At 43.2% G+C, this 24,930-nt stretch overlaps 1 protein-coding gene across 9 annotated transcripts in view; it reads left to right on the top strand.

The window, feature by feature from the left end:
• Positions 1-24,930, top strand: part of mtor (mechanistic target of rapamycin kinase) — a 169,517-nt gene that overhangs the window by 94,127 nt on the left and 50,460 nt on the right. For all 9 annotated transcript variants that reach the window (XM_062965865.1, XM_062965864.1, XM_062965862.1 and 6 more), the window contains 8 exons: positions 2,402-2,477; positions 7,599-7,738; positions 9,451-9,551; positions 10,317-10,432; positions 13,018-13,095; positions 13,190-13,297; positions 19,563-19,688; positions 22,835-22,966. In XM_062965865.1, coding sequence (XP_062821935.1) covers positions 2,402-2,477; positions 7,599-7,738; positions 9,451-9,551; positions 10,317-10,432; positions 13,018-13,095; positions 13,190-13,297; positions 19,563-19,688; positions 22,835-22,966 — 877 coding nt within the window. The remainder of the gene's footprint in view (positions 1-2,401; positions 2,478-7,598; positions 7,739-9,450; positions 9,552-10,316; positions 10,433-13,017; positions 13,096-13,189; positions 13,298-19,562; positions 19,689-22,834; positions 22,967-24,930) is intronic.

Genomic DNA, 24,930 nt, shown 5'->3' with positions numbered 1-24,930 from the left:
ATCGCTGGTTCTTCTTTTAGACCGTAGATGGGACAATGAGGTGTCTTGCCCTGTTCTCGAAGCCTGGCCAAAATAGAAGTCCGACAGAACGTCATGCACTGTCTCATGGCAGGTGTCAATAGAAACTGTAACAGACACCGACTTCTCCGCTTGTGCATTTTCCTTGTGCCATCTATTTCATTGTGGGTATTTTTTAATTAAAGCCAATTTACCAGCTGCAGAAGACAGTCCCCCCTGAAAATTTGAACATTGAAATACAAAGCACGCTTCGTTCTTTGCTTACATCATCTATCAGTGATGGTTTCTATAGTCGGTATATAAAAGCGGAGACAAATCTGCTTTAGTTCAGGCACAAAATTATCTGCCTTTTCCAGCTGTCTTTTTGGACTTGCACTTCTAAGGGGGGATTGCAGGCCACAAAGCTGTGCCTTTAAAGTCTCTGTGTAAAATAAGATAGGATTTCCACCCAGAAATGTCTGTATGCTGGCCAGAGAGCACTTGCATACGTGGATCTTGAGGAGGAGGAATAATAGGCTGAGGGGAGGAAGTTCTAGCTTAAGGGAAAGCAGCTTGAAGGAAATGAGAACGAAGGCATGAAATAGACATGCGAGTCTGGTCTAAGTCGCTCTTTGCAAAATCTCCCTCAAAGCCCAAAATCATTTGACAATCATTTGTTTTGCTTTTTGAAAATTACAGTATGTATTTCTTTCGGTTCCCCTTGCAACTAAAACTGACCAGGAGTTCAATTCCAAGGGGGGACAAACCAATGCAGAACCCATTCTAGGCTCTTGGACAAGGCCTTTCTCAATATGACACCTCTGAGTCGGCCTGATTTTAACCACAGTGATGGAAATTCCTCCCGGGCACCAAGCAAAGCATTTTGCTTTCTATCCCTGTGTGCTTTTCATTTTACAGAGTTTCATAGTTACTTCTGGCTACGTAATAATAATAATAATAATAATAATAATAATAATAATAATAATACCTCTAATATCTATCCTCCAGACTACCCCACTTCCTTATGACCCTGTTCGCTGTGGTTTTTTATTCTTATGTCTTTCTCACCCCGAGTTTTAACTTAATGTTCATGTGGTCCGCCCTTGTTTTTCATTGTTTCCTTGATTTGTATTGTAATGGATATTATTATTTATTGTATTGCTCACTGTGTTGTGATGTGTTGTTCTTTTATATGCTGTTTATAATGTATTGTTTTGGGCATGGCCCCATGTAAGCCGCCCCGAGTCCCCGTTGGGGAGATGGTGGCAGGGTATAAATAAAGTTTCATTGTTGTTGTTGTTGTTGTTGTTGTTGTTGTTGTTGTTTTTGCTTTGTTGACATTGACGTGAACCACCCTGAGTCCCTTTGGGGAGAGAGGGCGGTCTAGAAATAACTTATTATTATTATTATTATTATTATTATTATTTGAAACACAACAAGATGAGTCCACAGCAGACACTCTGCTGGCTATTGTCTTGGATCACGCGTTGGACACTTGCAAGTGTCTAGGACTGTGTGATGTATCGGTGAATAATGCGTGCAGATCCCAGTAAGGTGGCTTTCTACAGCTGGCAGATGGTAATTTTGTGCCAATCACCACTGGGACCACCTTGACTGGCTTGTGCCAGAGTCTTTGTAATTCGATCTTTAAATCCTCCTATCGTGTCATCTTTTCCAGTTGTTTCTCCTCAATCCTGCTGTCACCTGGGATTGTAACATCAACAATCCATACTTTGTATTATTATTATTATTATTATTATTATTATTATTATTATTATTATTATTATTACAAGAGGAAGGGGGTGTTTCTTTTTGGTTGCAGGACTTGACCATCCTTATGGATGGGTATGATTTTTTTCTATATCCATTTAACTCTGTATTCATATTCGATGCTCTACTTTTGACATACAGACATAATTCTGACAATGAAGTTTTTTTTCCCAAAGCCATTAGCGAGCGCATCAAATCTTGTCAACATTTTGTACTGAAGGACAGAAGATAATAAGATCTTTGCAACTTCAGTTGTTTTTGGAGGAAACTGATTATCTGTTTAAATTGTTTTTATTATGATGTTGCCGTATAATTGATGACTCTATGATGTTAAATGTATTGATTGGGCCTGGTCCCCATATGAGCCGCTCCGAGTCCCTGTTGTTGTTGTTGTTGTTGTTGTTGTTGTTGTTGTTATTAAATTGCTGCCTGTTGTTGAGTCCCCTCCGGGGTGAGAACGGCGGGATATAAATATGGTAAAGAAATAAATAATAAAATAATATCTTGAAGTGAAACAAATTGCCTGAGAAGTGCAATTTGCACTGCTTGGTTTCTCCCCTGGTGCTTAGAAAGATGCCTCCATGCCAATTGCTTGAACTATCGTTATATGTCCTTTCTGCTTTTCTCTTCCCAGCATTAACAATAAACTCCAGCAACCGGAGGCTGCGTCGGGAGTGCTGGAATATGCCATGAAACACTTTGGGGAACTGGTGAGTCCTCTATCTTCCCCTCTCCTTGTCCTCCTCCTTCGAATGTGTGTTTCTGAGATGCTGGAACGCGTTCCGCAGGCTCCATAGGGCTGCAGTTGGGAACTGGAGGCTGGGAGGGATCCGGAGAGGTTCCTGGGGTCTCACGTGGAAGGGCACTCTAATGTGGCATGTGCCGCTCTGTCCCGCCGGTGGGGCAGCAAAGAATCCGCCGCTTGGCACTGCATCCGCAGGAAGGACTGCCAAGGGCTGAGTCGAAAAGAACATTGGCTGGGAGCCCATGGCCAGGGAAGCAAAAGAATGACCAAAAAATATCCCAGAAGGATGCCAAAGGGGTAGCTTTCTTCTTTCTTCAAAACCCAAAATCCCTTGAGAATGAAAAGCCTTAAAGAAGCAACGGGGAACATTGGGGAAACAGACCATTTTATTCCTTCGGTTCTTCAGCCACACAACTGTTGTCTTTTCCCAACTCATTTCTCTTCCATTAAAGGAGCCATATGACTATATGCATTTTATACTTTTGATATTAATGAAGAAATTGTGGCATTGAATGTTTGCCATTTATATGTATGTTAACCGCCCCGAGTCCCTTTGGGGAGAGAGGACGGTCTAGGGGCCGGGCTGTGGCACAGGCTGGTAAACAGCTGCTGCAATAAATCACTCTGACCATGAGGTCATGAGTTCGAGGCCAGCCAGTTGCAGGGTGAGCACCCGTCAATTAAAAATAAAATATAGCCCCTGCTCGTTGCTGACCTAGCAACCCGAAAGATAGTTGCATCTATCAAGTAAGAAATAAGGTACCACTTATAAAAAGTGGGGAGGCAAGTTTAACTAATTTTCAACGTTGGAATGAGGAAGTGAGGAAGTGCCATCAGAGTGGATGATGAAGCAGCTGCTCCCCCCTGTGGCCAGAATCGAACATCCCTCAGGAGAAGGTTAAATTGCCTCTGCGTCTGTCTGTCTGTTGTCTCTGTCTCAGTTTGATGTGTTTATGGGCATTGAGTGTTTGCCCTATATGTACATAATGTGATCCGCCCTGAGTCCCCTTCATGGTGAGAAGGGCGGAATATAAATACTGTAAATAAATAAATGAATAAATAAATAACTTATTATTATTATTATTATTATTGTTATTATTATTATTTGAAACACAACAAGATGAGTCCACAGCAGACACTCTGCTGGCTGTTGTATTGGATCACACATCGGACAATTCCCAAGTGTCTAGGACTGTGTGATGTATTATTATTATTTTATTATGACACAACAAACAAGATAGATATGCTGGATTTTGTATCACAAAATCACAAGTCGAACACTTCCCAAGTGTCTAGGACTGTGTGATGTATTTTCGGATGATGCGCACAGATCCCAGTAGGGTGGCCTTTTGCAGTTGGTAGATCGTGATTTTGTCAATGTCTATAGTTTCCAAATACCGGCTGAGATCTTTTGGCATGGCACTCAGTGTGCCCATCACCACCGGGACCACCTGCACTGGTTTCTGCCAGAGTCTTTGAAGTTCAACCTTGAGGTCCTGATAGCGGCTGAGTTTTTCCTGTTGTTTTTCGTCAATGCGACTGTCACCTGGGATGGCAACATCAATGATCCAAACCTTTTTCTTTTCCACAACTGTGATGTCTGGTGTGTTGCGTTCCAGAACTTTTGTCAGTATGGATTCGGAAATCCCACAGTATCTTTGCATGTTCATTTTCCAATACTTTTGCAGGTTTGTGATCCCACCAGTTCTTTACTGCTGGGAGGTGGAACTTGAGGCATAAGTTCCAATGGATCATTTGGGCCACATGGTGGTTGTTGTTGTTGTTATTATTATTATTATTATTATTATTATTATTATTATTATTATTATTATTTGAAACACAACAAAATGAGTCCACAGCAGACACTCTGCTAGCTGTTGTCTTGGATCATGCGTCGGACACTTGCAAGTGTCTAGGACTGTGTGATGTATCGGTGAATAATGCGTGCAGATCCCAGTAAGGTGGCGTTCTGGAGCTGGCAGATGGTAATTTTGTGCCGATCACCACTGGGACCACCTTGACTGGCTTGTGCCAGTCTTTGTAATTCGATCTTTAAATCCTCATATTATGTCATCTTTTCCAGTTGTTTCTCCTCAATCCTGCTGTCACCTGGGATTGTAACATCGACAATCCATACTTTGTATTATTATTATTATTATTATTATTATTATTATTATTATTATTACAAGAGGAAGGACATCAGCCCTGGCCTTGTCTTTCTCAACTGCAGAGTATGCCTGTCCTGTTTGGCACAAGTCTGCCCATGCAAAGCAGGTGGACATAGCACTGAACGAAACATGCAGAATCATCACAGGATGCCTTAAACCTACACCTGTTGATAAACTCTACAAGTTAGCTGGCATTGCCCCTCCTGACATGCGACGGGAAGTTGCTGCTAACTGTGAGAGAAAAAAGGTCGAACATTGTGAAAGCCACCCACTGCATGGCTATCACCCTCCTCCCACCAGACTCAAATCAAGGAAGGGCTTCATGAGAACCACCACTCCTCTTGATGTCCCCCCAGCAACAGCAAGGGTGTCCCTCTGGGCAGCTTAACCTGGCAATTCTAACTGGATGACCCCCCAAGAGGGTCTTCCTCCAGGGGCAAACCAAGAATGGGCAACTTGGAAGTCCCTGAACAGACTCAGAAGTGGAATGGGCAGATCTATAATAATAATAATAATAATAATAAAACTTTATTTATACCCCGCCACCATCTCCCCAACGGGGACTCGGGGCGGCTTACATGGGGCCATGCCCAGACACCATACAATATAACAAAATAAAACAACATATCATAACACAATATAACAGTGCAAAAATAATCATATACATTACAGCACAAATCAGAGAAAACAGTAAAAAACAGGGCGGGCCACATGAACACTTAATTAAAAACTCGGGAGAGAGAGACATAGGAATAGGGGGAAACAGGGAAATAAAATGGTGGAGCAGTCTAAAGGATAAAAACCAAGGGGAATGGCCAGAGCAATATATTACATTTACTCCCCAAAGGCACATTGGAAAAGCCATGTTTTTAGATCTTTCTTAAAGGCTAACAAGGTGGGGGCTTGCCTAATCTCAGTGGGCAATGAATTCCACAGTCGGGGGGCCACAGCAGAAAAAGCCCTCTCCCTCGTTCCCACAAGACGGGCCTGGGACAGAGGCAGTGGCGAAAGGAAGGCCTCCCCGGATGAACGAAGGGAACGAGCAGGTTTATGGTAGGAGATACGGTCACGAAGGTAGGTGGGTCCCAAACCGTTTAGGGCTTTATAGATGATGGTCTGCACCTTGAATTGGGACCGGAAAGTGAACGGCAGCCAGTGGAGCTCTTTAAACAGGGGAGTAGATCGTTCCCTGTAGCTCGCCCCTGTTATTAATCTGGCTGCCGAGCGCTGGACCAATTGTAATTTCCGGGCCGTCTTCAAGGGAAGCCCCACGTAGAGCGCATTACAGTAGTCCAGTCTAGAGGTAACTAAGGCATGCACCACCGTGGTCAAGTCAGACTTCACGAGGTATGGTCGCAGTTGGCGCACAAGTTTGAGTTGTGCGAAAGCCCTCCCGGCCACCGCCGACACCTGAGCCTCAAGCGTCAACGCTGAATCCAGGAGGACTCCCAAACTGCGGACCTGTGATTTCAGGGGGAGTGCAACCCCGTCCAGCACAGGTTGCCACCCAATACCCCGATCAGATGGGCGACTGACCAGGAGGGCCTCTGTCTTGTCAGGATTGATCCTCAGCATGCTCCTCCTCATCCAGTCCGCCACAGCGGCCAGGCACTGGTTCAGAATCCGAGGGGCTTCCTTGGAGTTAGATGGAAATGAGTAGTGGATTTGCGTGTCATCTGCGTAGAGATGGCAACACCCTCCAAAACTCCGGATGACCTCTCCCAACGGTTTCATGTAGATGTTAAATAGCATGGGGGATAAAATAGACCCTTGCGGGACCCCACAGGTCAATGGCCAGGGGTCCGAGCAGGTGTCCCCCAGCTTCACCATCTGGGAACGACCCTCCAGGAAGGACCGGAGCCACTGCAGAACTGTGCCACCGAGCCCCATCCCGGCGAGCCTCCCCAGAAGGATACCATGGTCGATGGTATCGAAAGCCGCTGAGATGTCCAAGAGAACCAGCAGGGTCACACTCCCCCTGTCCAGCTCCCTGCGGAGGTCATCCACCAAGGCGACCAAAGCGACCAAAGATCTAAAGACAACTTGGCAAGGTGGCACTACCTGGAGGAATCCTCCACCTTGTGTGACTGTGGAGCTGAACAAACAACTCAGCATATGTATGCTTGCCCACAATGCCCTGCCTCATGCACGGAGGAGGAGTTGTTTAAAGCTACAGACAATGCGGTTGCTGTTGCCCGCTTTTGGTCCAAAACTATTCAGTTGCTTGTGATTTCTTCTTCTTTTTTTTATTTCCATTATTAGAAATGTATTTGTTGTACAATGCTTTTGACACGAAATAAAATAAACAAGAGGAAGGGGCGTTTCTTTTTGGTTGCAGGACTTGACCATCCTTATGGATGGGTATGATTTTTTTTTCTATATCCATTTAACTCTGTATTCATATTCGATGCTCTACTTTTGACATACAGACATAATTTTGACAGTGAAGCTCCTTTTTCCAAAGCCATTAGAGAGCCCATCAATCAATATGGCCTGGACATTATGGAGTTGTAGGATTTATAGTTGACCTGCAATCAGTGAGCACTCTATCTCCACTAAAGATGGAATTAGACCAAACTTGACACACAGAGCCCCCATGACCATAAAAAAATACTTGAGGTCTTTGGGATAAATTCACCTTGATTTGGGGGTGGATCTGGATCAAACTTGGATCAAAAGTCTCCCTGTCCATCAAAAATACATGTTTTTGAGCACTCACAGTGGATAAACCAAACAGAGTGTCAGTCATGCACCTTATCGTAACGAAAAGCCTAAAACATGAAGGCTTCTAAAGTCACTTCCTAATCAAACAAAGACACACATCACAGATATCCTTGTGAGCGTTGGCTCTTTCTCCCGCTCTGCCTGCCATCTTTCCCCCACTAAAACTGGCCTCCTTCTCCTTTTCCTCCATCCAGGAAATCCAGGCCACCTGGTACGAGAAGCTGCATGAGTGGGAAGATGCCCTCGTCGCCTATGACAAAAAGATGGACACCAACAAGGACGACTCGGAGCTGATGTTGGGGCGCATGCGCTGCCTGGAGGCTCTGGGAGAATGGTAAGCAAAGTAGCATTGTTTCATTGTGGCCCAAAAAGCAGAGTTAAACCAGGAAATCTATGAGGGTTGACTGAAAAGTAATGCCTCCACCTTGGTAACTCCTCAACAGATGGCAGTCCTGGTCTGTGGCAGGTCCTGGCTTATTCAGTAGACTCTCATCTACAGTTCCATTTGGCGGGAAGCCTTAGCATTGAACGATTGTGTTGTTAAAGTGTGAAGTATAGAACCCTGCGCAGACGGAGAAGCCTTAGCATTGAACAGTTGTGTTGTTAAAGTGCGAAGTATGAAACCCTGCGCAGATGGGGAAGTCTTAGCATTGAACGGTTGTGTTGTTAAAGTGCGAAGTATGAAACCCTGCGCAGACGGGGAAGCCTTAGCATTGAACGGTTGTGTTGATAAAGTGCAAAGTATGGAACCCTGCGCAGACGGGGAAGCCTTGGCATTGAACGGTTGTGTTGATAAAGTGCAAAGTATGGAACCCTGCTCAGATGGGGAAGCCTTAGCATTGAACGGTTGTGTTGTTAAAGTGCGAAGTATGGAACCCTGCTCAGATGGGGAAGCCTTAGCATTGAACGGTTGTGTTGTTAAAGTGCGAAGTATGGAACCCTGCTCAGATGGGGAAGCCTTAGCATTGAACGGTTGTGTTGTTAAAGTGCGAAGTATGGAACCCTGTGCAGACGGGGAAGTCTTAGCATTGAACGGGTGTGTTGTTAAAGTGTGAAGTATGGAACCCTGTGCAGACGGGGAAGCCTTAGCATTGAACTGTTCTGTTGTTAAAGTGTGAAGTATGGAACCCTGTGCAGATGGGGAAGCTTTAACATTGAATGGTTGTGTTGTTAAAGTGTGAAGTATGGAACCCTGTGCAGATGGGGAAGCCTTAGCATTGAACGGTTGTGTTGTCAAAGTGCGAAGTATGAAACCCTGCGCAGATGGGGAAGCTTTAACATTGAATGGTTGTGTTGTTAAAGTGTGAAGTATGGAACCCTGCGCAGATGGGGAAGCCTTAGCATTGAACGGTTGTGTTGTTAAAGTGTGAAGTATGGAACCCTGCGCAGACGGTTGATCAATGCGACTTAAGCAACATGTAGTCACTGAATTCTTAACAGCAGAGGGTGTCACCCCAAAGGAAATTCATCAGAGAATGCAAGCTGTTATGGTGATTGTGTTGGTGTGAGTCCTGTGTGTCGTTGCGCAAGTAAGTTTAAAAATGTTGAGGTGGAAATATCTGACTTGTGTGACAAGTAAAGAGTTGGACGTCCTGTGACAGCAACCACCGAGTTTCACAAGCAAAAGTTTGACAGATTGATTCAGGACGATCGTCGAATCACTCAGAGAGAAATTTCAAGCATCATCGGCATTTCACAAGAACGTGTGGGTTGTCACATGATTGCTTTGCTTGGCTATTGGAAGATCTGTGCACGATGGGTCCTGTGAGATGCCAGTTGCGGAAACAGAGTGTCGACCTTCCGTGACGGCTTCAGAAAACTCCAGAAATGTATCCAATTGTCTGGCGATTATGTGGAAAAGTGGATAGTGGTAGCTAAAGAGCACATTCTAAGGATTATTTCTGCATTTGATTTATTAAAATATTCCCATCCAAACCCAAGTAACGAAGGTGAAGGCATTACTTTTCATTCAACCCCCGTATGTTTCTCTGAATGTGGAACAAGAAAATACTAGAAAATACAATGCCCTGCTCCTGTTGTTTCTAGGGGACAACTTCATCAGCAGTGTTGTGAGAAGTGGACCTTGGTGAATGATGAAACCCAGGCGAAAATGGCCAGGATGGCAGCAGCTGCGGCTTGGGGCTTAGGTAAATCCCAACCAACGTGCTCATTTGCTTCCTGTATCCATGGACGCTCAAGGGCCATGCCATTCCTCTTCCTAGATTAAAAGGAGATTTTAATAACACTATGGGACACAGTTTTTGTCCCTGGGATATAAATGTCATTTCCTAATCAATTCTGTCATAAAAAACATGGAAACCTCTGAGGATGCCTGCCATAGATGTGGGCGAAATGTCAGGAGAGAGTTCTTCTGGAACATGGCCATACAGCCCGGAAAACCACCCTGTGGTCCCGGCCATGAAAGCCTTCGACAACACATTGAACATGGAAAAAGTTTATTAAACTGCCAAAACTTTCTCATTGCGGGAGGGACATCCTGCAGCACATTTTGCTCTAGTTTTTCAATGAATATCTCATTGAATCTCATCCAATTCACCCCTAGTCTATGAGAACCACAAAAAAAAGTTTCTGGAGTAGAACAACTACAGTAGAGTCTTACTTATCCAACATTCTGGCGGGAAGGTAACGGCGTTCCATGCAGTCATGCCAATGGCCACATGACCTTGAAGGTGTCTACGGACAACGCCGGCTTTTTGGCTTAGAAATGGAGATGAGCACCAATCCCCAGAGTCAGACACGACTGGACTTAACGTCAGGGGAAACCTTTACCTTTAGGATTGTTTTGGGGTTTTTTTTTATAAGGACATGTCTGAACCCTTTATTAGGATATTCTAGATCAGGATGGGATTGATTCACTGGATCCCTCGCTTGATCTGTATCTATCCTTGCAGGTCAGTGGGACAGTATGGAGGAATACACCTGCATGATCCCAAGGGACACCCACGACGGAGCCTTCTACCGGGCCGTTCTGGCGCTGCATCAGGACCTCTTCTCATTGGCTCAACAGGTACATTAGACAGTCATTTCTCCACATTTGCAGGTTTGATTTTTTCCAGATTCATGTTTCTCAAACAGATAAAAGTTCTTTCTCCCACCTTGAACATTCCACAGATATGTAAATCCCACTTGCCTAGTTTCCAACAGACCACACAACCTCTGAGGATGCCTACCATAATAATAATAATAATAATAATAATAATAATAATAATAATAATAATAATAATAATAATAATAGATTGTCGATGTAGCAATCCCAGGTGACAGCAGGATTGAGGAGAAACAACTGGAAAAGCTGGCACGATATGAGGATTTAAAGATCGAATTACAAAGACTCTGGCACAAGCCATTCAAGGTGGTCCCAGTTGTGATGGGTACACTGGGTGCAGTGCCTGGACTTAAACACAATGGGCACTGGCAAAATCCCCACCTGCCAGCTGCAGAAGGCCACCTTATTTATTTATTTATTTATTTATTTACCGCATTTATATTCCGCCCTTCTCACCCCAAAGGGGACTCAGGGCGGATCACATTACACATATAGGCAAGCATTCAATGCCTTTTAACATAGAACAAAGACAAACAAACATAGGCTCCGAGCGGGCCTCGAACTCATGACCTCCTGGTCAGAGCGATTCATTGCAGTTAATTGCAGCTGGCTTGGTCTCCCGCCTGCGCCACAGCCCGGGCCCTTACTGGGATCTGCACGCATTATTCGCTGATACATCACACAGTCCTAGACACTTGGGAAGTGTCCGACGTGTGATCCAATACAACAGCCAGCAGAGGGTCTGCTGTGAGCTTATCTTGTTGTGTTTCAAATAATAATAATAACAATAGACATTGACAAAATCACAATCTGCCAGCTGCAAAAAGCCACCCTACTGGGATCTGCACGCATCATCCGAAAATACATCACACAGTCCTAGACACTTGGGAAGTGTTCGACTTGTGATTCTGTGATACGAAATCCAGCATGTCTATCTTGTTTGCTGTGTCATAATAATAATAATAATAATAATAATAATAATAATAATAATAATAATAATAATAATAATAATGCAATAATAAACCTGCAAAAGTATTGGAAAATGAGTACGCAAAGATACTGTGGGACTTCCGAATCCAGACTGAGAAAGTTCTGGAACACAACACACCAGACATGACAGTTGTGGAAAAGAAAAAGGTTTGGATCATTGATGTCGCCATCCCAGGTGACAGTCACATTGACGAAAAACAAGAGGAAAAATTCAGCCACTATCAGGACCTCAAGATTGAACTTCAAAGACTCTGGCAGAAACCAGTGCAGGTGGTCCTGGTGGTGATGGGCACACTGGGTGCCGTGCCAAAAGATCTCAGCCGGCATTTGGAAACAATAGACATTGAAAAAAATTACGATCTGCCAACTGCAAAAGGCCACCCTGCTGGGATCTGCACGCATCATCCGAAAATACATCACACAGTCCTAGACACTTGGAAAGTGTTCGACTTGTGATTTTGTGATATGAAATCCAGCATGTCTATCTTGTTTGCTGTGTCATAATAAAATAATAATCATAACTTTATTTTTATATCCCCCAAGGGGATTTGGGGCAGCTGACATGGGGACAAGCCCATCATCAGCATACATTAAAACGCAATCATAATTTAAACCAATATAACAATATAAACAATATAACAGCATAAACATCATAAAACATAACATATCAAGTTGTTGGAGTCTGAGCATAGTGCAAAATATGTAGTGATACAACTGTACAGACTCTACGTGAGGCTCAAGGATAAAATATAGGGTGATCAAGGAAGATAGGTTTCATTTAAAAATTAAAATCAACAAGGGTGAGGGACATTGAGAAAGTACAATAGTTGTAACAAGCTACCGTATATACCCGAGTATAAGCTGACCTGAATATAAGCCAAGGCACCTAATTTTACCACAAAAACTGGGAAAACTTATTGACTCGAGTATAAGACAAGGGTGGGAAATGCAGCAGCTACAGGTCAAATTCAAAAATAAAAATAGATATTAATAAAATTGCATTATTTGAGGCATCAGGAGGTTAAATGTTTTTGAATATTTATATAAAACTGTAATTTAAGATACAGTAGAGTCTCGCTTATCCAACGTAAACGGATCATCAGAACGTTGGATAAGCTAATATGTCGGATAATAAGGAGAGCAAAACATGGGCAAAACATCAGGAAACAATGCTTCTGGAACATGGCCATACAGCCCGGAAAACTTACAACTACCCAGTGATCCTGGACATTTTTTTTTCGTGTCAGGAGCAACCAGAGTTGCTTCTGGAGTGAGAGAATTGGCCGTCTGCAAGGATGTTGCCCAGGGGATGCCCGGATGTTTTTTCATGTTTTTACCATCCTTGTGGGAGGCTTCTCTCATGTCCCCGCATGGAGCTGGAGCTGATAGAGGGAGCTCATCCACACTCTCCCCAGATGGGATTCGAACCTGGCAGCTTTCAGATCAGCAACCCAACCTTCAAGTCACAAGGCTTGAATCCACTACGCCACTGGGATTCTGGCCATGAAAGCCTTTGACAGCACATTGAGTAACTTCTCTTTCTTGTTCCCTTTCAGTGCATCGACAAAGCCCGAGACCTGTTAGACGCTGAGCTGACCGCCATGGCGGGAGAGAGCTACAGCCGTGCCTATGGGGTGAGTCCGCAGCACGCTTGGGCCTCCTCTGCTCGGGATTTGTTCTGGTGCTGCAGTGATGGAGATGGAATGTGACGGACTCTTTCTCCTCCAGGCAATGGTGTCCTGCCAGATGCTGTCAGAGCTGGAAGAAGTCATCCAGTACAAACTTGTCCCGGAGCGACGCGAGATCATCCGCCAGATCTGGTGGGAAAGGCTTCAGGTAAGGGCTGCCGAAAACTGTGGTCAAACCCAGGAGTAGCATCCAGCTTTTCCATTGGCAGTTGGTTTTATTCAGTTTGATTCAGTGGCGTATATATAGTAGAGTCTCACTTATCCAAACTAAACGGGATGGCAGAACCTTGGATAAGCAAATATCTTGGATAATGAGGGATTAAGGAAAAGCCTATTAAACATCAAATTAGGTTATGATTTTAAAAATTAAGCACCAAAACTTCATGCTATACAACAAATTTGACAGAAAAAGTAGTTGAATACGCAATAATATTAAGTAAGTACTGTATTTACAAATTTAGTACCAAAATATCGCAATATATTGAAAACATTGACTACAAAAATGCCTTGGATAATCCAGAACCTTGGATAAGCGAGTCTTGGATAAGTGAGACTCTACTGCAGGGGTCCCCAAACTTTTTAAACGGGGCCAGTTCACGATCCTTCAGACTGTTGGCAGGCCGGACTATAGTTGGCCACTGAGCAATAATAATAATTATTATTAATAATAACAATAACAACAACAATAATAATAATAATAATAAAGAGGGTTGGAAGAGACCCTTTGGGCCATTGAGTCCAATCCCCTTCTGCCTTTGTGCACTGAAAGCACAAGCAAAGCATCCCTGACAGATAGCCACCCAGCCTCAATGTTAATAATAATAATAACAATAACAATAATAATAATAAAAAATGTGCCGTGCCAAAAGATCTCAGCCGGCATTTGGAAACAACAGACATTGACAAAATTACGATCTGCCAACTGCAGAACCCTTCTGGGATCTGCACACATCATCCGAAAATACAACACACAGTTTTAAATATTTGGGAAGTGTTCGACTTGTGATTTTGTGAAACGAAATCCAGCAGATCTATCTTGTTTACTGTGTCATACTTATAATAATAAAGAGGGTTGGAAGAGACCCTTAGTCCAACCCCTTCTGCCTCTGCGCACCAAAAGCACAAGCAAAACATCTCTGACAGATGGCCACCCAGCCTCAATGTTAATAATAATAATAATAAATAAGGGTTGTAAGAGAAGAAGAGACCCCTTGGATCATTTAGCCCAACCCCCTTCTGCCCTTGTGTCGTGGGGGCCGGATAAATGGCTTCGATGGGCCGCATCTGGCCCCTGGGCCTTAGTTTGGGGACCCCTGCTCTACTGTATATATATGTGTGTGTGTGCGTGTGTGTATATACATATATATATATACATACACACACACACACACATATATATATATATATATATATATCTCTTAGAACCCCGGTGGCGAAGTGCGTTAAAGCACTGAGCTGGAGACCGAAAGGTCCCAGGTTCAAACCCCGGGAGCGGCGTGAGCAGCTGCTGTTAGCTCCAGCTCCTGCCAACCTAGCAGTTCGAAAACATGCCAATGTGAGTAGATCAATAGGTACCGCTCCGGCGGGAAGGTAACGGCGCTCCATGCAGTCTTGCTGGCCACATGACCTTGGAGGTGTCTATGGACAACACCGGCTCTTTGGCTTAGAAATGGAGATGAGCATCAACCCCCAGAATCTGTCACGACTGGACTTAATGTCAGGGGAAACCTTTACCTTTATATATATACTAGCTGTGCCCAGCCACGCGTTGCTGTGGCGTTGTCTGGTGGTGTTGGTGAGAACTTGTTGAGGCTGGATGGCCATCTGTCAGGAGTGCTTGGATTGTGTCCTCCTGCATGGTAGAAGGAAGTTGATCTGGGTGATCCTTAGGGGTCACTCCAAACCTTAGGATTGTATGATGTTGTTGTTATTATTATTATTATTATTAGTAGTAGTATTAGTATTGAGAGGCTGGGTGGCCATCTGTTGGGAGTGCTTGGATTGTGTCCTGCATGGCAGAATTGGGTTGGACTGGATGGCCTTTAGGGGTGTCTCCTAACTGTCTGATGCTATGATTCGATGTGTATTATTATTGTGCAGATATTGGATGGCCATCTCTCAGGAGTGGTTCGATTGTGTCCTCCTGCATGATATAAGGAAGTTGAACTGGATGATCCTTAGGGGTATCGGCTAACTTTAGGATTGTATTATTATTATTATTATTATTATTATTATTATTATTATTATTATTATTATTATTATTATTATTATTGAGAGGCTGGGTGGCCATCTGTTGGGCTGAGTAGGTTGCTAGGAGACCAAGTGGGTGGAGCTTAGCCTTCTAACTGGCAGCAATTGGATAAAAACAATTATTCCTCTCCCTCTAATTAGGACTTTATTTTTCTTTTCTTTTTGTTGTATGAACGTAGAGGCATGGATGAGGCGTTGTGTTGCCAAGTTTAGTGTTTCTGGGATGTGTAGGTTTGTTGTTTTGTCCTAGGCCGAATTTTCATTACCCTTTTATATATATACTAGCTGTGCCCAGCCACGCGTTGCTGTGGCGAAGTCTGGTGGTCTGGGAAATAAAGTATTGAGGAATTGGTGGTAGTTAAGGTCAAGGGTAAAGGTTTTCCCCAGACATTAAGTCCAGTCGTGTCTTACTCTGGAGGTTGGTGCTCATCTCCATTTTTAAGCCGAAGAGCCGGCGTTGTCCGTAGATTCCTCCAAGGTCATGTGGGATGACTACATGGAGCGGCGTTACCTTCCCGCCGGAGCAGTACCTATTGATGCACTCACATTTGCATGTTTTCGAACTTCTGGGTTGGCAGAAGCTGGAGCTAGCAGTGGGGGCTCTCTCCGCTCCCCCAATTCAAACCTGTGGCCTTTCGGTCCAGAAGTTCAGCAGCTCAGCGCTTTAACACGCTGCGCCATCAGGGGATATTATTTCCTAAAGGTTGTGAATATACAATATTTCTGATTGGGGTTTTTTGTTTGTTGGAGGCAAGTATGAATGCTGCAATTAGGAAAAATGATTAGGATGTAATGGCCTTGCAGCTTTAAAGCCTGGCTGTTTCCTCCCTGAGTGAATTTTTTGTTGGGAGGTGTTAGCTGGCCCTGATTGTTTCCTGTCTGGAATTCCCTTGTTTTCAGAGTGGTGTTGTTTGCGATATTTTATGTGCTTCTACTGTCTGTGGCCCTGAGAAAACAGAGGATTTTCCAGACTTTGATGATGGGAATACTTTGTTGGGAGGTGTTAGCTGGCCCTGATTCTTTCCTGTTTGGAATTCCCTTGTTTTCAGAGTGGTGTTGCTTGTGATATTTTATGTGCTTCTACTGTCTGTGGCCCTGAGAAATTATTGCTCTCCCTCTAATTAGGACTTTATTTTTCTTTTCTTTTTGTTGTATCAACCTTGAGGCGTGGATGATGGGTTGTGTTGTCAAATTTTGAGGTTGGGGGGCCTGTAGTTTTGTTGTTTTGTGAATTGCCGTGATGCCATCACTCTTTTATATATATATATATATATATATATATATATATATATATATATATAATTATTATTATTATTATTATTATTATTATTATTATTATTATTATGGCCTCAGGAAGGTTCCGCAGAGATTCTAAACATATATAAACGCACTTTCCATCACTTTGGGGCGTTTGGGGTCCACATTTGCCCATCCTTCCTGTTATCCTGTCACACGGCATTGGTTCTTCTCCTCGCTGCCAGGGCTTTGCCTCCTTTTCCTCCTTTTGTTGCCATTTGGGAACCTGTGACAAAGCCTTTTGCCTCCAAACTCGCATTCCTGTCTGGAAAATCTCAGGGAACATTCCGGAGAGGAAAAGCCATAGGGCGGGTGTGCTTGTCTACAGATGCGAATGTTTATAAAAAGAGAGAGAGAGAGAAGAAGAGAGAGAGAGAAGAGAGCAGGACGTGGAGTCCTGGTGCATTTTACGGCGTCTTAAGAATAACTAGCTGTGCCCGGCCACGCGTTGCTGTGATGTAGTCCTTTGTGACATTCAAGGAGGCCTAGAAAAAATTCCCCTGGGTATGAAGCAGCCAGGCTTTGAAGCTGCAAGGCTATTCAATGGTATTCATGTTGGCCAACAATGGAGTCCCCTGGGTATGAAGCAGCCAGGCTTTGAAGCTGCAAGGCTAATCAATGGTATTCAAAGTGGCTGACAGTGGAATCCCCTGGGTATGAAGCAGCCAGGCTTTGAAGCTGCAAGGCTATTCAATGGTATTCATGTTGGCCAACAATGGAGTCCCCTGGGTATGAAGCAGCCAGGCTTTGAAGCTGCAAGGCTATTCAATGGTATTCAAAGTGGCTGACAGTGGAATCCCCTGGGTATGAAGCAGCCAGGCTTTGAAGCTGCAAGGCTATTCAATGGTATTCAAGTTGGGAAACAATGGGATTTGACTGGCCTTGTCTCTGTTTTCTTTCTATTTTTTTTTTTATTTTGATGGTCACTCCTTGGAAAGTGATGAGTATTGTGACCAAATTTGGTGTGATTTGGTCCAGTGGTTTTGTTGTTAACTCAGTCCTACAGACGTATATTACATTTTTATATATATAGATTCTAAACTTAAGGTTTGCTGGAATGTTTGATTTGAATGCCCTGCCTGGCAGAAGGGGGTTGGATTGGATGGCCCTTGGGGTCTCTTCCAACTCTGTGATGCCACATGGCATCGCCTAGGCCTTGCGTGCCTCTGTCTTTCCCTTCTTGCACTCTCTTCTTATTTTTAAAACTTTTGCTACTGGAATGAGCTGGAGCTCAACACCCAGAACAAAGACTCTGCTTCTTTTCACTCATCCATTTCGCCATCGCGTCATATTTGGAGCCCGTTCCCATTGCAGGAGGTTTATTATTATTATTAATTTTTCCATGTCTCAGAAGCAGGCCAGTTTTTCGTCCTGGCCGCTATACAATGGCCATGTTTAATCCAATTGCAAAGTTAGCAAGGGTGCAGTAGTGAGAATATGTGAGTATATGTATAAATAGATATATGCACACATACCCATATATAATCTCTCCCCAGAAAATGAGACAGGTTTCTTCCTGAACAAAGTCTTCTTTGTTCAGCCATTTGCCGAAACATACCGTATATACTCAAGTATAAGCCGACCCGAATATAAGCCGAGGCACCTAATTTTACCACAAAAAAACTGGGAAAACATTGACTCCAGTATAAGCCAAGGGTGGTAAATTTCTGAAATAAAAATAGATACCAATAAAATTACACTAATTGAGGCATCAGTAGTTTAAATGTTTTTGAATCTTTACATTAAACTGTAATTTAAGATATAACTGTTCAACTCTGATTAAATCATTAATCTCATCTTCTTCAATGTAAATGTGCTTATGTAGCCTTTTAATAATAATAGAGTAAAATAATAAATATAATAAGACTAACAAATACAGTACAGTCAAATAATAAATGCAATAATAAATAGAGTAAAATAATAAATGCAATAATAATAATATCAAAGTGAAATAATAAATGTATGAATAGTAATAAAAATAGAGTAAAATAATAAATGTATGTAATATGTAATATGTAAACTTTTATTACGGTCAATGATCAGCTCATATATAATAATAAATGTAATACAGTAGAGTCTCACTTATCCAACATAAACGGGCCAGTTGGATAAGTGAATATCTTGGATAACAAGGAGAGATTAAGGAGAAGCCTATTAAATAGGTTATGATTTTACAAATTAAGCACCAAAACATCATGTTATACAACAAATTTGACAGAAAAAGTAGTTCCATACACAGTAATGTTATGTTGTAATTACTGTATTTACGAATTTAGCACCAAAATATCACGATGTATTGAAAACATTGACTACAAAAATCCGTTGGATAATCCAGAACGTTGGATAAGTGAGACTACTGTAGTAATAAATGTACCATATATACTCTAGTATAAGCTGATCTGAATATAAGCTCACCAGGACCCTCACCCGAGTATAAGCCGAGGGGGACTTTTTCAGTCCTAAAACAGGGCTGAAAAACTAGGCTTATACCCGATTATATACAATATTTCTTTGGGATCGGGCACTTTGCATCCTAACTTATCTCAAATCCATTTGGGAAGAAAGATGGGATATAAGTTTTGTTGTGTGTTTTCTGGGCTGTATGGCCATGTTCCAGAAGCACTTTCTCCTGATGTTTCCCCCACATCTATGGCAGAGGTTGTGAGGCATATATTTCACAACCTCTGAGGATGCCTACCATAGATGTGGGAGAAACGTTAGGAGAAAATGCTTCTGGAACATGGCCATATAGCCCAGAAAACGCCCAACAACCCTGTGATTCCGGCCATGAAAGCCATCGACAACACATGGGATATAAGTCTAATAAATCAATAACAAACTAAAGGAAGCCTTCCTTTTCTCCCCAGGGCTGCCAGCGGATCGTGGAAGACTGGCAGCGGATCCTTATGGTCCGCTCGCTTGTGGTCAACCCTCACGAGGACATGCGGACCTGGCTCAAGTACGCCAGCCTTTGCGGCAAGAGCGGGCGGCTGGTGAGTGTCTCTGGTTGCTCTTCTCTGAGGCCTGGATGCAGTTGTGTTGAACCCAGAGGGCCAGCTAAGCCCCCAAATAAGGCAGAAAAGTCACTAAGCAACTGCTGTAGGATTGACAACTGAAGAACATTGATTCACAGGGAGTGAGTTAATAGTGCTACGTATACAAGAGTTGCAGGAGTATCCTATTTTGATGTTTACTTCATTTCAAGAGAGATATTGACAAGCTGGAAGGTGTCCAGAGAGGGAAGACTAATATGGTCAAAGGTCTGGAGACCATGAATCTGAGGATCATCTTAAAGAGCTGGGTCTGTTTTGCCTCAGAAGAGAAGGTTGAGAGGAGACATGATCACCGTATTTCAATATGTGAAAGGGTGTCATGAGGAAGAGGGAGTAAGCTTGTTTTCTGCTGCCCTAGAGCAGGGGTCGTCAAACCATCTCATAAGACCATAGGTAAGCAAAGAGACCCTCAAAGGCCATCCAGATGACCTCATCAGACCATCAGAAGACCATAGATAAGGAAAGGGACCTTTAAAGGCCATCAAGACAGTCTCATAGGACCATAGGTAAGGAAAGTGACCTCCAAAAGCCATCTAGATGGTCTCATAAAGCCGTAGCTAAGCAAAGAGACCTTCAAAGACCATCTAGATGATCTCATAAGAACATAGGAAGGAAAGGGACCCTCAAAAACCATCTAGACAATCTCATAAAACCATAGGTAAGGAAAGGGACTCCCAAAGGCCATCTAGACAATCTCATAAAACTAGGTGAGGAATGGGACCCTCAAAAGCCATCTAGACGGTCTCATAGGACCATAGGTAAGGAAAGTGACCTCCAAAAGCCATCTAGATGGTCTCATAAGGCCATCAGAAGACCATAGATGAGGAAAGGGACCTCAAAGACCATCTAGATGGTTTCATAAGACCATAGGTAAGGAAAGGGGTCCCCAAAGGCCATCTAGACGGTCTCATAGGACCATAGGTAAGGAAAGTGACCTCCAAAAGCCATCTAGATGGTCTCATAAGGTTGTAGCTAAGCAAAGAGACCTCCAAAGACCATCTAGATGATCTCATAAAGCCATCAGAAGACCATAGATAAGGAAAGGAACCTCAAAGACCATCTAGATGGTTTTATAAGACCATAGGTAAGGAAAGGGGTCCCCAAAGGCCATCTAGACGGCCTCATAGGACCATAGGTAAGGAAAGGGACCCTCAAAGGCCATCTAGATAGTCTCATAAGGCCGTAGCTAAGCAAAGAGACCTCCAAAGACCGTCTAGATGATCTCATAAGAACATAGGAAGGAAAGGGACCCTCAAAAACCATCTAGACAATCTCATAAAACCATAGGTAAGGAAAGGGACTCCCAAAGGCCATCTAGACAATCTCATAAAACTAGGTAAGGAAAGGGACCCTCAAAGGCCATCTAGATAGTCTCATAAGGCCATAAATAAGCAAAGAGACCTCCAAAGACCAGGTAGACTTAGTTCAACCCTAACGTTGAGGACAAGGGCTAGGTCAATGACCTTGGAGGGCCGCATCCGGCCCACTGGCCTTAGTTTAGGTACCCCTGCCCTAGAGGATTTGAACCGACAACCTTCAGGTCAGCAACCCAACCTTTACGTCAGCAGTCCTGCCAACACAAGGCTTTAATTCATTGCGCCACTGCGGGTCCTTGCACAACGCCTAATGCCGTATCAGTGTGAAACCATAGAGTTCAGTTTAGTCACGGCTCCAGGATAAAAACTATTTCTCAGCCTATTTGTCCTTGTTATTATCATCCTATACTGCCTGCCAGATGGTAATATATATTTTTAAAGGATATCCAGGGTGAGATGGATCTTTAAGATTATGTTGAACTTTCTTAAGTCTTTGGAAGGCAGTTTCACTGCCTAAAGAAGAAGGCCCTAGAAGTAATGTTTCCCTTTGTAGAATGAATGCAGTTCATTCATGCTGGTTTTCATTTTATACATTTTGATATTAATGAAGAAATTGTGGCATTGAATGTTGGCCGTTTATATGTATGTTAACTGCCCTGAGTCCGTCTGGGGAGAGGGGGCAGTCTAGAAATAAAGTATTATTATTATTATTATTATTATTATTATTATTATTATTATTATTATAATATTTGGAGCCCCCAGATGGCGTAGTGGACTAAGTGACTTGAAGGTTGGGTTGCTGACCTGAAAGCTGCCAGGTTCGAATCCCACCTGGGGAGAGTGTGGATGAGCTCCCTCTATCAGCTCCAGCTCCATGCGGGGACATGAGAGAAGCCTCCCACAAGGATGGTAAAAACATCAAAACATCCGGGCGTCCCCTGGGCAACGTCCTTGCAGACGGCCAATTCTCTCACTCCAGAAGCAACTCTGGTTGCTCCTGACACGAAAAAAAAAATATTATTATTATTATTATTATTATTATTATTATTATTATTTCATGCCGTGGGGCCTTGGGAGTTGTAATTTGGGGAAGGGCTTGGGCTCTTTGGAGGAGAAGGCTGAGCGTGTTGGAAAACTACAACTCCCATGATCCCTTAGCTATGGGATTTATTCCCAGATGAGGCAGTTATTGACTTTTGGATCCTGTTGGTACAAATTTTCACTCAATAAGGCAGCTGGAAGCATTTGAGTCCAAGTAAAGATTTAGATTAGATTAGATTAGATTTAGATTTAGATTAGATTTAGATTAACCGCCCTGAGTCCCTCTGGGGAGAGAGGGCGGTCTAGAAATAAAGTTGTTGTTGTTGTTGTTGTTGTTATTATTATTATTATTATTATTATTATTATTATTATTATTATTATTTCATGCTGTGGGGCCTTGGAAGTTGTAATTTGGGGAAGGGCCTGCGCTCTTTGGAGGAGAAGGTTGAGCATAGCTAACATGATCCCTTAGCTATGGGGTTTATTCCCAGATGAGGTAGTTATTGACTTTTGAATCCTCTTTGTACAATTTTTCACTCAATAATAATAATAATAATAATAAGTTTATTTATATCCCGCCTCCATTTCCCACGAAGGGGACTCGGGGCGGCTCACAGAAATAAGGCAGCTGGAAGCATTTGAGTCCAAACAAAGAGCTTGTCCAAGCACTTGTTGTCTTGCGAGCCTCCCTGTTAACCTGCTGCTCCTCCTCCTTTTTGTTTGTCCAAGGCTTTGGCCCATAAGACCCTGGTGTTGCTGCTGGGGGTTGACCCGTCCCGGCAGCTGGACCATCCATTGCCGACCGTGCATCCTCAGGTGACCTATTCCTACATGAAGTACATGTGGAAGAGCGCCCGCAAGGTAAGCTTAGCGTGCAAAGAATGTCCACAACGTCCTCCTTCCCTTTTTTTTGCTGACCAGAAGCACATGTCTCTCCATCCTTTACTCGGCCGCCTTTTCCTCCAGTGACTTTCCCCCTTGTCACAACATTTTCTAGATTCCTTTCTTCCCTGTCCACGTGTGAGTTCGAGCTGCCGTTGGGCTGGCAGTAAAAAAACGAGCAAACCGGCCAGACGGGGCTGCGCAAGGCCAAGTCGCAGGGCTACATGTGGCCGGCGCCGCAAAGGGAGATTTACATAATCAAATCCAATACATGCCGGATCCTCCCCCCCCCCTTTCAAATATACATTTGAAGTCTCTCTTTCTGTCTGCCACATCACTCATTCTGATCCAGCCTCAGGCTTTGCCAACAGTGGAGGTATTCAGAGGAGAATGTCTTCGGAAAAGAAGGTCACACCTCCAATGCTTACTGCATGAGCCTAGATATTTTAGTGGACAAATTGACCATAAACCTGGTTCTGTTAATCATTGTAAGCACTGTTCCTTGACTCTTATCCAAAAAGGAATGAAAGGTGAGAGCTTAGTCCGTTTTGGAAAAACCCCAAAGAGGTTATTTTTATTCTTTCAAATGCATTACTGGCTTTTGTGGAGACCTAGATGGGCATCTCCTCGATGCATCTCCTCAAAAGACGGGTGCTTTGTCCTTCATGGACTTATCCAAAGATCATATCCAAAGCCATAGTTTCTGACTCCCACACCTGTCCCAGACTTATGCACAATGTTGCCTTATACATCACATAGTCCTAGACACTTGGGAAGTGTCCGACCTGTGATCCAATACAACAGCCAGCATTGTGATCCTCTTTGCTGTGTACTATTCTTGTTGTGTGTCTAATATTATTATTATTAATAATAATAATAATAATAATAATAATAATAATAATAATAATACTGCACTACTAGAGTCGAAACACACAGTCCTAAATGCTTGGGAAGTTTTCGACTTGTGATATTGTCATATGAAATCCAGCATATCTATCTTGTTTGCTGTGTCAGACTATGTTGTTGTGTCAATAATACTGCACTACAAACTAGAGCTGACAGCTGGCACAACAAAGCATTGCATGGACAGTTCCTTGACAAAATCGACGGAAAAGCTGACAAGGAGAAGACCTGGTGATAGCTCACGAATGGGACACTGAAGAAGGAGACAGAAGGCCTGATCCTTGCAGCCCAGGAGCAAGCCATCAGAACAAATGCAATTAAGGCCAAGATCGAAAAATCAGTCAGTGACTCAGACTGTTTGTGGTCAGTCTGTGCGATTTTCTTACAGCAGCTGAGGATGTGATTAATAATAATAATAATAATAATAATAATAATAATAATAATAATAATAAGGGAGGGCTGCCTGTAAATTAATGATTTAAAATGCTGCAAAATGGTGCAAATTCAAATGTGAGTTCATTGAGATGGAAGAAGAGATGGCGGCTTGAATGGGAAGTGGGCTTTCGTTTCACATTGGACTCCACAAATTTGCTTGGGCCCAATATTAAACAGATGGAGAAGATCGGTTCAGCTGTTAAGACTGGTGGAAAGTTCTGTCATACCTTTTGCTTTAGGGAAACTCACCTGGCCCAGGAGGGAGAGAGAGACACGGGACTTAGAACTGTTGCCAAAAGGGCAGCAATGATGTTACGTTGTGAAGGAATGTGCGCAATGCCTGCCAAAACATCATGCCGCCCGCAGCAAAGAACAAGATGACACACATAAAGGCACTTGGTTTTCTGCACAGAGGCTTGGATGAGGAGCCAGTGGGACCTCTCTTCTGTTGGTTGGGACACGGACCACGATTCTGCTCTTTGACAACAGAAAGAAAGAATAGTATGAGGGTTATCCACAAAGTAGATTATGTTTTGGAATAGTATAGGAGAAAACATTTACCATATGCAGTTGAAAGCCACACCCAAATACCACATCTCACATAG

Source organism: Anolis carolinensis, unplaced genomic scaffold, assembly GCF_035594765.1.
Source record: "Anolis carolinensis isolate JA03-04 unplaced genomic scaffold, rAnoCar3.1.pri scaffold_15, whole genome shotgun sequence".
Lineage (NCBI taxonomy): Eukaryota > Metazoa > Chordata > Lepidosauria > Squamata > Dactyloidae > Anolis > Anolis carolinensis.
The sequence above is the reverse complement of the archived record's forward strand: the minus strand, read 5'-3'. Positions and strand labels throughout refer to the sequence as shown.